The sequence below is a fragment of the Ranitomeya imitator genome, chromosome 8 (genome assembly GCF_032444005.1).
Source record: "Ranitomeya imitator isolate aRanImi1 chromosome 8, aRanImi1.pri, whole genome shotgun sequence".
In the NCBI taxonomy this organism is placed as follows: Eukaryota; Metazoa; Chordata; class Amphibia; order Anura; family Dendrobatidae; genus Ranitomeya; species Ranitomeya imitator.
Window position 1 is genome coordinate 48,239,137 of NC_091289.1, and position 16,456 is coordinate 48,255,592.

Below are 16,456 nucleotides of genomic sequence, written 5' to 3' on the forward strand. Positions count from 1 at the left end.
CTACATATAGTTTGCATTAGTATAGACGCCTTGCATTATAACCACACTCCATTGATCTGATGTAAGATGGGGGCCACAGACAGAAAAGGGTCCTTGTGTATGAACAGTATATGTGCTCTTTGCAGGCCAGCAGCTCATCATAATGCACAATTCCACCTTTTTTGGTGGTAACAGTGGCCCGTTACCTCTTAGGCCCCTGTGCGGCTGCAACAATGATATTCCTGCCCCTGATTTAGGGAATGCAATGCTTTGGCTACACCAAGCTTCGGAGGGACAATATCCTATGTCTCCATCTTGCTTTATTTAATGCACATTATGCCAGAATTTTATAGTGATCTGTAAGCAGGACTGAGGCTCAGATGTCAGAACAGTACACAACATGTAGCTCAATAGTAGTCAAGGGCACAAGCGAGACGTATTAGTAGATGGCCACACTGTGGCTCTTTACTAGCAGTATATGGGTTTTATCCATGTACCCTGGTACATTTTCACATTGAAAAGACTTTCTTAGGTTTAACTGTCCAAAAATACACTATGGGCTTTACTGGCAACATATGTGAAGACATGATTTATACAGGTCCGTTGGATATTTATCCATATGTAAATTAGGGTGATAATTAAGGTATAATGAGTAACAAAACAAGGCTTTCTTTCTTATTTTATATCCACCACTATAACAAGACCGTGTCTTTTCCTCCTCCATCATGTTTGTATTACTCCTTCCAATCCTTATGAAGCATTCACCATGCAAGAACTGGGTTGTCAGCAGCATAGCATGATTATCCCAATTAACTTGGAAATAATTAAGCGGCTGGCTTATGCGATCCAGTAATATCTTAACGACCAATGTAGGACAGTGAGATAGTGCTCTTCTGAGATGGCAACCCGATAATCCTCATTTTCATAACCCCCCTTAGATACGAGAGAAGGGGTTACTCACAACCTGGATAGATTACTTTTTTTTTGGGAGGAGGGAAAACGGGGAGAATTACATAATCATTAAATAGATGACTTAATCTTCAAGGGTTTTTTTTTTGGGGGGGAGAGGGATAGTGTTGAGGGACAATGAAATGGTTCTTCAATCCTAAATATATCCCACTGTGATAAATACAGGGCTGATTTCCATTAAGTAAAAGAAGTGAGCAGAGAGAAAAAGAGAAGAGGTGGGAAAGAAATCCCCCCTATGGTTATAGACAGAATATTTTAAACAGGTGTTTCCCCCTTTTTTGGCCATATAAATGGATGTATATGACGTATAGTGCCAAGATAAAGTTGACATAATAAATAAGTAGATAAGTCAATAAATAAGCAAATAAATAGAGGAGCATAGTCTGCAGAAAGACCAAGACTTGGGGTGCATTTAGGAGATTTGTGCTGATGAACTTGTTTGGGGGAGAAGGAAAAAGGATCAGGGGGCTGCAGGAATTGGTATCCCCCTCCTCCTGGAAGCTGAACAGGGGTGGTGACTTAGGACAGCTAAGAGAGGAGGGACATGAAGCTTTCCACCAGCTGGCTGTTCCAGTACAGGAGGTCCTAGATGAAAGTGCTCTCCAGCAGCAGCTCTGGTGTCTAGGAGCTGTCCATTTCAGCACCAGGTCCTCAGCAGAGGCAAAGGCAAAGGAGATCCACAGAGAACAGCTGGAGCATCACTTCCATGCAGCAGCAGAGGAAGCCCATTTACCAGCCCACCCTACACAGCAAGCCTGCCTCCCTCCCAGGACATCTAAGTGGGGGCCTCACAGTGATCTTCAGCTGTACAACCATGGATTGCAAAAGCCGCAGTCCTTCCCAAGCCAAACCTTACAGCATCCAGAGGAGACTTGTGGTGTAATCAACAGCAGGGGAGAGAGAGATCCCACACTCCAGCAGACACCAGAAGAGGGGACAACACAAGAAATAATCTGTGAAGAGCAAAGGGAGAGAGCGAAAAGAAGAACAAGAAGAAGAAGAAAAAAATCTGTTATTTTTTTTTTCTCCCTTTTACATGGCGCAGGCTGCAGAACAACATAAGGAAAGCGGACCCTGCATTCCTAACCCTACAATCCCCCCCTGCCCTGGTCCTGATGCTGAAGGTTGGTGATGAAGATGCTGCATCTTTATTCCTGCTGATTACAGCTCCACAATTAGCCATCACTTATGGAAACTGAAGATCAGAATTTTAGGAAAAGGGATTAGAGAGATTAGAGCCTCTCTGTGTGCTCGCTCTGCTGCTTGTCTGTGTCTGTCTGCACTATTTCTTTCTATTAACCTGCATTTGGACATGATCTGATGGACAACGAGCTCTCCATCCACAAGCCTTCCAGCAGCTTTACTTTTGCTATTTTTTCTATTAGGATACCTCATCTTTTTGGGCAAGGTCCAGCATTACTGCTAAGCTAAAAAAAAAAAAAAAAAAGATAAAAAAAAAAACAACAAAATCCTTCCATCATCTCCCATCTTTGTCTCCTATCACCCCCCTAAACCAGAAGACTGTTGGATGTCTATAGAATGAAGAATTATGGGTCTGTTTGATAGAGGTGTTCAGATGCTCCTCACCACTGTGGGGGCATTTGCTGCATTCAGTCTAATGACAATCGCTGTGGGCACAGACTACTGGTTATACTCTAGAGGGGTCTGCAAGAGCAAATCTATAAGTGAAAATGAAACCAGCAAAAAGAATGAAGAAGTCATGACCCATTCTGGATTGTGGAGAACATGTTGCCTTGAAGGTATTTTGGTGACTGGATAAGACCCTTTTCCTCTCTTACATTCTCACCCTCCTCTTTCTGCTCTCCTGTTCCCCTCCCTCTCTCCTGAATCAGAAAACTACATATTCCTCCATCTTATCATTTCATTTTTTAAACAAGGGGCGGCTAGACTGAGCTAATAAAGCCGAGGTGGGGGGATGTAGGGAGGTGGGGAGGGAGGAGGGTGATTGGGGAGAGACTGATCCGCTTCCAAGTATTCATTGTGATGATGTGAATGATAGATTTTGTTAAGATGGAAGCAGTGGGACGCAGAGTGTGGCACGGGGGCACGGATGGCAGTGCTCTGGGGTGCCTTGTGTCCTTCTGCTCCATGATGGGACAAGTGCATGCTTGGCTAGTGAGCCATGTACCTGTATTGGCGAAAGCCACGTATGGAAAATGGATGGCATGCATTGCCGATGAAAAAAAAATCAATAGGTACAGATTAAATGCTGTTGAGGCCTAAACACACTACACATATCCTCAGGTAAATGCAATGCTGCATATCGCAGAGCCCGTGACATGATATAGAGCTGCAATACTTCCAGGAATTTTCTGCACAACCATTGTACATTTATTTATTTATTTAATTATTCATTTATTTATATATTTATTCATATATTCGTATGTTTATGTACTCATATATTTATTAATTTCTTTATTCATTCATTATTTATTCATTTATTTCTTTATTCATTCGTTTATGTATTTATTGCTTTATTTATTCATTCATTATTTATTTCTTTATTCATATATTTAATTCTTTTTTTTTTTTCCATTCATTTATGCATTTATTTCTTTATTCATTTATTTACGACTTGGTTTATTGATTTATTTATATATTTATTTAATCATTCATTTATTTATGTATTTATTTGTATACACTCAGTGCTATAGGGTTAACCTGTTTGTGTCATTTATCCTTCTATTCCGCAGATGGTTCATTTACATGTTGAAAACATGATGTCTGTCCGCACATTGTGTCAAATCTTGGGTATTTATGTAACCAAGTTGTCAACAGGCCTTATTCCCATCTTGCGCCCCTGTTTGACTAATATGTGTGTTACTGACGCCTGGGTCATCACCGGCAGACTGCATCCCACAGCTGCCCCTCCTTTTACCATGTGCCATGCCAAAAAAGCCCTGCAGTACATTGTTGCACCAACGAAAGGGTTAAACACAACCCACATGAAAAAAGGGGGGGGGGGAGAGGACTGTGTGTGTGTCAGGCGGAGCGAGGTAACTATGATTAGTATGGTGGTACACAGACCACCCACCCCCCTCCCCCACAATCCCCCCTTCAATCACTGCAGGTCAGCAATCCAGCCTTAGCCACACACATTATTCACATATGTACAAACACACAGGCACATTCACACACTCAGTCCGCCTCCGGCACCGCAGACATGTGTGTGTGTGTGTGTGCGTGCGTGCGTGCGTGCGTGTGTGTGTGTGTGTGTGAGATAATCGGATAATTCAATATATAGTCCATGCAGTGTTGCAATGCAACCTATTATACACAGTACACACACACACTGGGTGTCTGCACTGGATACGTACAATTGTATAATTGGATAATTAGAGCTTTTAGCGCACCGCTGGGGCCATTTCTGTGTGATTGTGTCAGTATATATATATCCTGCCGCTTTCTGAACAGATTGCCACCACACATGTCCACGCACATATACTGAGATACACACACTACAAAGACTATGCCAAGCGCGTACGCACCATATGCAGAGGCCAGACCTTGTATAGTTGCATACACAAAATGTAGGCGCATATGGTTCTGCCAGGCTTTCAAAACAACATACCCCTTCCACCTCCCACACGAGCAAGTCATATCACAAGCCAGAGAGTCCAATTATCATCTTGACCAAAACTTAATAAGGCACCAGGGCCCAATCTCCCAATAATTCGGAACACATCGACATGGAATGAAATCCCCTTAAAAAAAAAAAAAATCATTTAATCATAGCCTTCAAAGGATAGACTCTAGACACGGAAGTCATTGGCCCAACGCACAGCTTCAGCCATTACTCATGGCACAAAAGTTTTATTATAACAGTTTTGGAATCAATCAAACAGGGATGACATACGAAATACACACAGTATGTACCAAAAATATATGACCCCGGCAGGCCAATGCAAGAGCAACCATTTAATGCACCCATATAGTGTACACTTATTATTGTGTAGTATATACGGTATTAAATGTGCACATATTCATGGACTCGTTTCTGGGGTTTGATGTACGGATTACCCATATAATGTCATTTATTTGCAATGTTATTGCTTAGATTATTAATTCTTTGAAATAAACGTACTTTGCACCATAATGAATAATTGTTAACAAAATGCTATAATAAGAAAAGTAGCACCAAAAAAAAACAGAAATGATTTACTCCACGTACATGAAAGGATAGTCGTAGGCCTAAGCGTCGGTTCATGGTATGACAATGGGGTTCTTCTATATTGCACACTTGTTTTCTAGTGTCATTTCACCTCTACGAGGCAGGCTCACATAGGCTCCAGCCCAGGCTGTCAGCCTGTGGGACATTTTGGCCCTTCCTCCTCTGGAGCTGGGCTGTGATGGGACATGCTCTGAATTGCTAAGTGTCTCCATTGAGCGATGAGAACAGTTTGACGCATTAAACACGCATAGCGCATCCGCTGAGCCTCTCCTCAGCCAAGCCTGCCTCTTAACATAATCTGCAGAGGAACATTGCACTGAATAGAATATGCCGTCCCTCCCCAGCCAGGAGAAAATCAATAGCTATGAATTCACCCTGATAGATCTCAGCCCCCCTCCCTTCCCCTCACTCCACCGCCGCCGCCACCATCCACAACACCTCATTCCCACCTCCCCTCCTTCCAGGAAACCTTTTCAATTGATGCTCCTATTTATTATGTGTCCCCGAAGTGGCTAGTGGTTACAATTAAACATTTATAAGAAGCTTGTAGGAATTTTGTTTAAGCCAGCTGGCCATCCCTTTTGTTAACCTTTGAGCAGCCGGCGTTCCCTTGGAGTAATTTTCTGGTGGCATCTTTTTTTTTTTGGAAGGGTGTTGGTGGAGCGAAGAACTAGACAGATGGAATGGTAGGATAGGCTGTTCAGGTTTGGGTTTTCCTGTGTGTTTGGGAATTGGATGCAAGGTGGATTTTGGGTAGTACATGGTTAACAGAGTGCAGGTGTCTACATTTTAGGAGGAGATGAGTAGTGGAGGGGAGAGGAGCCATGCGCAAAATTCAGTTTAACTGGCTGGTTAAGAGGGGATTGTCTAATTTTCAAAGACTGCACAGGGTGTGTGTGAGAGGGAACGCGAGGAAAGAGGAGGGTGAACGAAATGGGGGGAGGGGGAAGGAGAAAGGGTGGGTGTGAGACAAGGGGAGGAAAAAGAAGAGGGAAAACAGGAGATGAAGAAGACCTTTGGAAAGTGGGAGGACCATTGCAGGAGAAACAGGGAGGAAGAAAGACGAAAGACTGAACAGGGTCCCCAATTTTATGTCCTCCATCTACATCACCTTACTCTTCTAGGGTCTTTACTCTCGTCGTCACAGAATCAAAAGTCATCACTGGTCTTAGACCTTCATGCGAAAAGTAAGGTCATTGCTCTTAGGATCATGATGTAGTGTAATCAGTTCCACTTCAAATTTCCAGAGGCTTCTAGGTACCGATAGGCAATTTCTGTAGATCCCAGAAAATGTTCAAGCCAAGTTGGTCACCAAGTAAGTCAAATGGCCACCTAAAATCAAGGGTTAAAAGTGTATTTCCTAAACTAAAGGTCCCCCCAAATAAATATGCCTACGTAGTGGTCATAGAGAAAAGCATGAAACGAGAAGATTTAGAAATATATGTCAGCAGCGAGAAGGCTTCCTATTTGGTTATGTGATACCGGTATACGATTTACTGTATTGTCTTTTCGTAAGGAAGCTCTTTAATCCTTCATATGGAACAAGTTTAATAAGTGCGATATTGGTAGCGCCATAAGCACAGTCCCAAAGTAACAGGATAAGAATAAGAGGTGATTATGAGAGATTTAGATCACTGACAAAGTAGAGCACATTAGCAATTATTTACAGATGCCGAGATGGAAGGCGGAGAAGTTTCATTGAGGGCTTTGAAGGTCAAAGACGGAGCTTTGTGTCTAATTCTTGAATAGATAAGATATCCAGTTATGGATATTTGCATCATTTTAGGAGCAGTTGTCTAAATGAGCCGACTGACAGTGTTTTAGATTAATTGCAATGGGGATAATCAATTGTACGAGCAATCAAGGGAGGATACGATGAGTGGATTAAAATGTTAATTTAGTTTTATACGTACAACAGACAAATTGCACAAGAACCCAACAGCGGGAATCTGAAGACTAAAGGTGATCATTAAATATGGAAAGGTCACCTCTAGGCATTGGTCTTGAAACGTGGACAGAATAAAGAGAGAATATCCTCAGGTTGTTCATTGTTTGTGGTTTAACGCTCATAAACTCGACACAGGGATAAGACGATGCTTCATTGATCTTATCTTCTGTGCACCAAAGGGACCAGAAATGGAACTGACATAAGCAGATTTGCATTTTATCCTTCTTAACCTAATTTTTTTACAGCCACTTTCTACTATAATAATTTTACATAGATGTCATTCCTTTTTGCCTCCCGTATCTATAAGATGAATAGTTGAGCATCAGATAAAATTGGATCTTATTTACGAAAACCGAAATATTTATTACGTGGATACAAAAATTATCATTAGGCTGGCAATATACATTAGATACATTGACCAGACAGTCGTTCATCCACCTGCATCTCTCCCATACACGTAGATGCTTGGCTCAGCCGAGTGGCTATGTTTTTAGTATTGAAACACATGATGAAAATCAGCTGAACCTGCCAGGACTGGATAATCACCTGATCTTTGTAGGGGTCTCCCAACTCTTCTCCTGCAGATAATTTCTGGGTAAAGATTGGAATTTCAACAATTAGGGGAGATAAATTATTGCCAGAGGTGTCTGGTAGCGGTTTTCTCCTCTCTCCCCATGGAAAACATATGACCACTTGGCTGTGCCGATTGCTCATGTGTATCAGGAGTTGTGAGATATTGGCGTCTGCAGAATAATTGTTTGGCCAACAGCTATCTCTCACATATGGCCAGCATAAAAGGACAGCAAATCATAGAACAAAAGGATCAGGCATGCTCGGGGAGTCGGTAAACTCTATAAATATTAGATGGGCAGCCACTTTTGGCAAAATTAGCATGTTCGGCCAAAATTACTCTAATGTGTATCGCTTTAGCCCAGAATTATAGGTCCTTTACATATATCCAAGTGTGACCAGCACTGGCCTCTTATATCAAAGTTTTCCTTGCATCCACAGCCTTAATACTGAGCATGAAGAAATCTTAGGTTAGGATCAACCACCGTATATTCTCTCTTCTGAGAAAATCTGGCTGATTACGTTAATCACACTCTGATCAGATTATGATCTGATTTTCTCAGATGAGGAAAAGATGGAAAAAATAATGTCTCCAAGTTTTTCATTCTTTCATGTCATCCAAGTTCAGTTTTCCACGGACTCATTGACTTGCCTGGCCGAGTGCGATCCGAATATCAGATGCAAATCTAGCGTGCTGCGATTTTTTCCTACGATAGACTTTGTCCAAGGAAAAAAATCGAGCTTGTGCCTCATAGACTAACATTGGTCTGATAATGTTCCGATGTTCTGTTGAATCGCACTCCAATCGAGAATACCGACGTCTGCACCTGCCCTTATGGACATAATTTTTCTTCATAAGCCACATGATCTATACGCGTTGATTCTAGTAAAAGCCTTTAAAACTAATGTTGCTGCCAAGTTTGGAAACCATATAAATTAAGATTATTAAATTATAATAGTTCTGAAGTTTGATGGAAACAAAAAAGTCAACTGATTGCATAAAGAAGTTATGTGAGCTATCATTAATTATTACTATAGAGATTCTGAAGTACCTATTTGGGCCACTGTGCACTTGAAGGGTTTGTCCTGGTTAGACAACCCCTATCTGTACACCCAGTTAGGAAATGTGGGTGTAATAGAAGGATTCCAATTTATTACTGTGAGTGGGAAATCACTTAAAGAAGCACTCCTCCTCCCATCAAAGTTATCCTCTTAATATATTACCCCCACCATATTATATACCACTGTGCACTTACAATTGCTCATTTTGCTTTTCTACCCAGATAGTTCTTCTCTTTTCTCTCTGTTGTATGTGAAACAGGAAGTCTCTTTTCCCTGCATTTATCATTCCCCTCTACAACTACTGACCCAGATTCTCCCCCCTGCCAGGGACTTTTGCACTGACTCATGACTTATGCAGACAAAATTGACCTCCTGTTTCTACATAGAGCTAAGAAGGATTTGGTTAGCTGGTGACTAATCACGTGATATCATAGATCTAATGGAAAACAGAAGAGTTAACTGTGTAGAAAGGCAAAAAGAGCAATTGTAAGTACACAGTGCTATATAATATGATGACTGCAATATACTAAGAGGATAAAAACTTTGATAGGAGGAGGGCTTCTTTAAAAACAGCTCCCATTCTGGATGACCCAGCTTGTCTACTCAATACTTGGACAAGCCATTGATTTCTGTGGGGTGACCTATAAAGGTGGCAATTGCCCTACTGATAACACTTGAGTTCCCATCAGTGGAACACTCCCCCAATCTGATCACCATTTGTAGACCTGTTGTTGAGTTGGGGCTTTCCAAGTCAGATAACCCCTTTAACGTCTGTGCAATAAATGTCTAAGCTCTGACAGATCCACGTCCTTAAATTGCATTATGACATCATTGGAATATGAAGATTTTTCCAAAAATGTCCAACCTATTTGAATGATTGATGAAATGCATATTAAAAAAAAACCTCCTATAGATTTATATATAATAGTGCACATGAACTGACATTCTTCGGTGTAGTCTTCGGTGTTTTAAAATGTGGTCTTCATGTAGTGATTGTATGGCATAAGGGTAAAGGTGACACTATCTGTTGAATGGGTGCCTGCCAAGAAACCCAAACCCTTTAACGGGTGTATCCGGGACTTCACAATAATAAAAAAAAAGGGCCTAAGCACTAACAGGCAGGTAATTGCAACTTATCTGCCTGTTGTGCCAGGCGACATTCTTCCCTGACAGAGCGGTCACAGACGCTCCTGCCGGGGATTCAGCAGCCTCTACTGACGTAATGTTTACAGAGCGGAGGCTTGTTTTCCGGTCCGCTTTGTTGACAGAGCAGGATTTCCGAGGTCATTCTGATGGACAGCCAGATCTCTGCTGCCTAACTGGGAGAGCCAACCTGTCAATCAGAATGACCTTGGAAGTCCTTCCCCGTCGCATCAAGGGAGGCAGCTGAATCTCCGGCAGGAGCGGTCTGTGACCGATCTGTGCCAAGGAAGAACGGCGCCAGGCACAACGGGCAGGTGCGTTGCAAATAACTGCCTATTAGTGCTTAGATACATTTTTTGTTTTTGTGTAAAGTCCCAGATATCCCCTTTAATACAATTATCAATTATGGCTCTACTTTAATGTATTCTATGCTACAGAGTTGGATCACTTCCACAAGATTTAAAAAAAAAAAAAACTTTAAATCCTCCACTGTATGAGATTGTTCCATTATTTTCTGGTTGATGAGCTAGATGTCTTTTTTCGGTGCCAGTCAATATCTTAGTAAAATGATCATGCCTAGGCCCTCAGAGGTTATATGTTGTCATCTCCACATCCGATGAGCCAATGATCAGATGATCTTTAATCTTGCTGCTTGTGTACATTATCTCATACCATGATCATACAGTGATATTATGTCTATGATTTGCTATGACTATTTTGTCTTTTTGGGAGCATTAGTAATCTCACTGGTTATGTCACTGGTTAGAGGTTGTATTCACTGATCACTGAGTAGGCAGCAAATATTATAGAAATTATGTTTAGTAAATAGAAACATCATAAAAACAAAACGTTCTGAACACTTATATCACTGTTATGTTTTCTGTATCTCGGGAAACTTTTGACATTTTATAAAAAAGATGCCATAAAGTTTTCCTGGTGAGGATTCAGGTGGCTATTGATTGAGTAAAGTACATCTTTAACCCTAAGTTTATGCTTGAAGCAAAGGATCTGTGTCCTCTCCGTCACCTGAAGAAATAATTACCCATCTTTTGGGTTATCTAAAATTTAGCAAAGGAAATATTTATTTATAGGACAAAAATTATGTGATTTATTGAGTGTTCATAAATGATATGTTGAATAGTGATGATGAGCGAACGTGCTGGGATAAGGTGTTATCTGAGAATGCTCGTGTGCTAACCGAGTGTCTTTGGCGTGCTCGAAAAATATGTTCGAGTCCCTGCGACTTTATGTCTCACTGCTATTAGACAGCTGCAACACATGCAAGGTCTGTCTGTTTGTTAGGCAATCCCGGCATGTGATGTCTAACAGCCGTGAGACATGCAGCTGCGGGGATTTCAACATTTTTTTTTTTCGAGCACGCCGAAGGCACTTGGTTAGCACACGAGCATTTTCAAATAACACTTTATCTAAGCATGTTTAATGTTGAACCTTTAGGATCTTACGAGGCCAAAACCGGTATTTTCAGACTTAGTTATAGCCAAAATTGGGAATGAGCGTCTTTGTGAGCATGCATATGTATGAATCAAATACAGGCACAGTCATAAATACAGCAGTAAACCAGCGCAGGCCAGCTTACTCATAATGTTGCCTGTGTGATGTGAAGTCCAGTGCAGCCCCGACGCGCGTTTCGCATGGGCTACCTCGGGGGGTGGGGGGTTCCAAAAAGTCAACTAAACAGCCAATGAATGATCAAAATGCTTGTTCGTTAGGTGAAACGATTTTAAGCTTGCTTAAAAATCATTGTTCTCGGCAGCACATCGTCCGCTGCAAACATGACATGTGCTGCCAAGGAAAATAACATTCTCTGCACACAGAGCGATCCCATTCTGTGCACATGGTATGACAGTTCACCCGTCTAAACTAGGTATGAAACAACCCCCGATCAGCTTACATTTAACCAATCGGTGGAGGATTAACAGCGTCCGCAATCATTCTGTGTAAATGCGGCCTTGCACTCCAATAACTGAATTATTAAGCAATAATTTATTCTAACCATATTATCATTTGGGATGTTACACCTGTAATCGTGTGACAGTAGACTCATTCCTTATCATAATTAACATGTCAGCAATCTGTAAAGTTTATGTAGTGCTAGAAAAAAACATTGCTCCTTAGAAAGATAGAAATGTATCAAATGTTGTGCAAATCTATGATGTAAAGGGGGCTCTGTTCTGTCAGCTAAGATGTCCCCTCTGGGGCTTCCCTCTATCCCTTCCTGAAGTTTCACTGAATCTTTGAATACGAATTTGCAGCTCCATCTCCCTCCTCCCTGTCTTTTACTTACTATCATTACTTAGGAGGTTTGTGAACTTTCACAGGCATCCTGAAGGCACAAAAAAGGAGACAACTTCCCCCTATGAAATTTTCCAAAATGTCCTTCATTCATATGTACTGCAGGAGAAAAAATAGATAACAGTTAATTGTACCTCAATGCTTCAGGCTGAGTTGCCCTCAGTCAAAAATATTTCAATCAAGTCCTCCCAATGGTCGGATCAACAGGAATTAAATTGGTCAACTGCCAACACATTCGGCAACCATAAGTTTGGAACTGCTTCTCTAACTCATACCAATGCCTTGATTTTAGAGCTGAGCGGATCGATTTGCAGGACACCAGTCCAAGTCTAGGTCATTGGTGCCTGACTGCTAGACAGGAGGCTCGCGAAGATCTTACCTTGACTAGCAGGGACTGGCGCAATGGCATCTGGGTGTCACGTTGCATTGATGACGTCGTGCCAGCCCCAACAAATCAAATGGAGACACCAGAAGGTGAGAGGCTCTCAGGCTTCCCGTTTAGTGGCCCGATACCACTGGCCTGGATGCTGGATCGGATTTATCTGCAATGTCTGGGGTGGTGAGAGTGCATGCCTTCTCACTTCTCATTCTAGGATGGGTGCCATACTTAATTATCAGCAGTGCTCCCATGAAAGGAGCAAATACCTTGCTCCAAAAACAGAGCCAGTTACATTGCCTCCATCACAACGCTATTCACAAAGCCACAGAACATGCATTACAGAACTTGCCTGCAAAAATACCCCCATGACAAACCCATTATAGATCAGTGCCTCCATAGCAGGTAGAGCCCACAAGAGTGTCTCTAACCAGAGCAGTCTGTGACGTTGGCCTGAGATCTATGGGGTTCAAAAAAATCAAAGGGTTCAGTCTGGCCGTAGGCTGGACGGATTTGTGTTATAGAAGATTGGAGATTTAAGGGTTAAATGGATAAATGAAGTCACGAAAACCTGAGGGACTAAACTGATTTACTCTTTAACTTTTAGGCAGCGCAAACGTAGACTAAAGAGTCTTAAATGTGCTCAATGTATCAAAGGGGGTATTGCTTGTTGATAAATACGGCACATCTTTAGACGACATAGTATGTTTATGCTATTTGTAGTTTTCTTGCCTCGGGCCATAAAGTTATGACAATTTTTGGCACAGTTTTGGCACACGGGATTGTGGTGGTGTAGGTCACACCCTTTCTCCATCCGTTTTCCTGTAGGCAAAGTCAAAAAAGTGTCTAGAACATGTCTGAAATGATAAATGTGAACAATACAGGAAAGACAGTTGTTGCCGCAAAATTAAGCCAAATTTCTGCCACAGGTAACTTTAGTAAATCAGTCACAATGAGCATGTAATGAGACGAAATTTAGCATTAAGTTAAATAGGCCAGTGTTGTGTATTAAGGAAGCATGCACACATTCGTGTGATATATCAGTAGACCCACTAAGTAGACCGGACGTATTCACACATACGTTACAATGACAGATCCAAGAATGAGATCCGTGAACCTCAGAGCCGGTCCTATTCTGATCCAGTTCTGGGTATCGGCACAGAACATACTCATGTGTCTGTGTGCTGTCCGAGAAAAAACAAAGCAGCAGATGTGTGAATGCAGACTCTGAGAGACTTTTTCCTGACATAATGTAATGTATAAGTTAAATAGTTATTTTGCATGAGCAAAGAAACATATGAAGATTCATAAATACCTATCTATTATCATTCATCTATATATTAGCTATCTATCTATAATCTATCTATCTATCATCTGTCTATCATCTCTCTATCATCTATCATTATCTATGAATCCTCTATGGTATCTATCTACTTATCTATCATCATTTATCTATCTATCTTCTACAGCGGGGAAAAAAAAGGATTTAGTCAGCGACCGATTATGCAAGTTCTCCCACTTAAAAAGATGCGAGAGGCCTGTAATTGACATAATAGGTAGACCACAACTATGAGAGTCAAAACTGAGAAAACAAATCCATAAAATCACCTTGTCTGATTTGGCAAGATTTGTTTTGCAAATTATAGCAGAAAATAAGTTCGGTATTTGGTCATTAACAAAAGTTCATCTCAATATTGTGTTATACATCCTTTGTTGGCAATGACAGAGGTCAAACGTTTTCTGTAAGTCTTCACAAGGTTGGCACACACTGTTGGTGGTATGTTGGCCAATTCCTCCATGCAGATCTCCTCTAGAGCAGTGATGTTTTGAGCCTGTCACTGGGCAACCCGGACTTTCAACTCCTTCCAAAGGTTTTCTATGGGGTTGAGATCTGGAGACTGGCTAGGCCACTCCAGGACCTTCATATGCTTCTTACAAAGCCACTCCTCTTGCCCTGGCGGTGTGCTTGGGATCATTATCATGCTGAAAGACCCATCCGCGTTTCATCTTCAATGCCCTTGCCGATGGAAGGAGGTTTGCACTCAAAATCTCACGATTCATGGCCCCATTCATTCTTTCATGTACACTTATCAGTCGTCCTGGTCCCTTTGCAGAGAAACAGCCCCAAATCATGATGTTGCCACCCTCATGCTTCACAGTAGGTATGGTGTTCTTTGAATGCAACTCAGCATTCCGTCTCCTCCAAACACGACGAGTTTTGCTTCTACCAAACAGTTCTACTTTGGTTTCATCAGACCATATGACATTCTTCCAATACTCTTCTGGATAATCCAAATGCTCTCTAGAAAACTTCAGATAGGCCCGGACATGTACTGGCTTAAGCAGTACTGTTACTGAAGGTAGCCTTTGTTACGGTGGTCCCAGCTCTATGCAGGTCATTCACTAGGTTCCCCCGTGTGGTGTGTGGTTCTGGGATTTTTTCTCACTGTTCTTGTCATCATTTTGACCCCACGGGGTGAGATCTTGCGTGGAGCCCCAGATCGAGGGAGAATATCATTGGTCTTGTATGTCTTCCATTTTCTTTTTCTTGCTCCAACAGTTGATTTCATCACACCAAGCTGCTTGCCTATTGCAGATTCAGTTTTCCCAGCCTGGTGCAGGGCTATAATTTTGTTTCTGGTGTCCTTCAACAGCTTTTTGGTTTTCACCATAGTGGAGTTTGGAGTGTGACTGTTTGAGGTTGTGGACAGGTGTCTTTTGTACTGATAACAAGGTCAAACAGGAGCCATTACTACAGGTAATGAGTGAAGGACAGAGGAGCCTCTTAAAGAAGAAGTTACAGGTCTGTGAGAGCCAGAAATCTTGCATGTTTTTAGGTGACCAAATACTTATTTTCCACCATATTTTGCAAAATAAATCTTGCCAAATCAGACAAAGGGATTTTCTGGATTTGTTTTCTCGTTTTGACTCTATCTATCATTTATGTATCATCTCACTCTTGAACCGAAACATCGCCATGATGGGCTATTAAACAGAAGCTATTTTTCACTCTGAATGGTGTGCTGCCTCCAAGTTTTGAATCTCTACATAAGGTTTGGTTTTTGCCTGGGGGGGCTTTGCACCCAACTTGTGATTTTTTTAGTGCTGCTCTTACTTTTTTTTATCTATCTATCATCAATCATTATCTATCAATCATCTATCGATCTATGTATCGTATCTTCTATCTACAGTATCTATTATCTATTTTTTTATCTACGATCTGTCTATCGATCATATATCTACAGTATCTGTCTGTCTGTCTATCATATATATAACTTTACTTAGGCTGGGTTCACATTGCGTTAATGGCAATGCGCTGATGGCATCCGTTACATAGCGGCAGTAACGCTATGTAACGGATGCGTTAGTGCACCCATTAACTGCCATTATGTAGCGCATCGCTAACGCATGTCATAATCGGCATGCGTTAGCGATGTGCCGTCATTCTGTGACGGACCCTCGGACACGGTCTGCAGCGTTTTCGGGTCCGTCACCGCTAGCACAGATGGAGCTTCTGCGCGAGCGATCGCATAACGCGATCTTTAAAAGGCACTTGCGTTGCGCAGTCCGTTTAACGCATGCGCTAAACGGACAGCACTAACGCAATGTGAACCTAGCCTTACCCTGATATGTGATATTGAACATGTTTAATCTTTTATTTAAGTAGCTTTTCCTTGTTTTGGAAAACCCCAGGTTCAGCGCTGAGCCTCACCAACAGCTCCCATTGTTTGTTATTGTCTGCAGTGCTGACATCACTTTGACAACGCTGCAATCAATCAATGAGCTAGGCAGTTTATGCCATCAACTTGGGCAGAGCCACTTTGCTTTGTTTTTGGCTGCAGTGTTATCGATAGGACATCAGCACTGCAGACAATAGCAAACAATGGGAGCATCGGTGGGGACT

General features: G+C 41.8%; 1 protein-coding gene across 1 annotated transcript in view; it reads left to right on the forward strand.

Annotated features, from left to right (window-relative positions):
• Window positions 1-1,519: 1,519 nt before the first annotated feature.
• CACNG2 (calcium voltage-gated channel auxiliary subunit gamma 2) overlaps window positions 1,520-16,456 on the forward strand; it is a 260,814-nt gene continuing 245,877 nt past the window's right edge. The window contains exon 1 of the mRNA XM_069736874.1: window positions 1,520-2,708. Coding sequence (XP_069592975.1) covers window positions 2,498-2,708 — 211 coding nt within the window. The 5' untranslated portion in view covers window positions 1,520-2,497. The remainder of the gene's footprint in view (window positions 2,709-16,456) is intronic.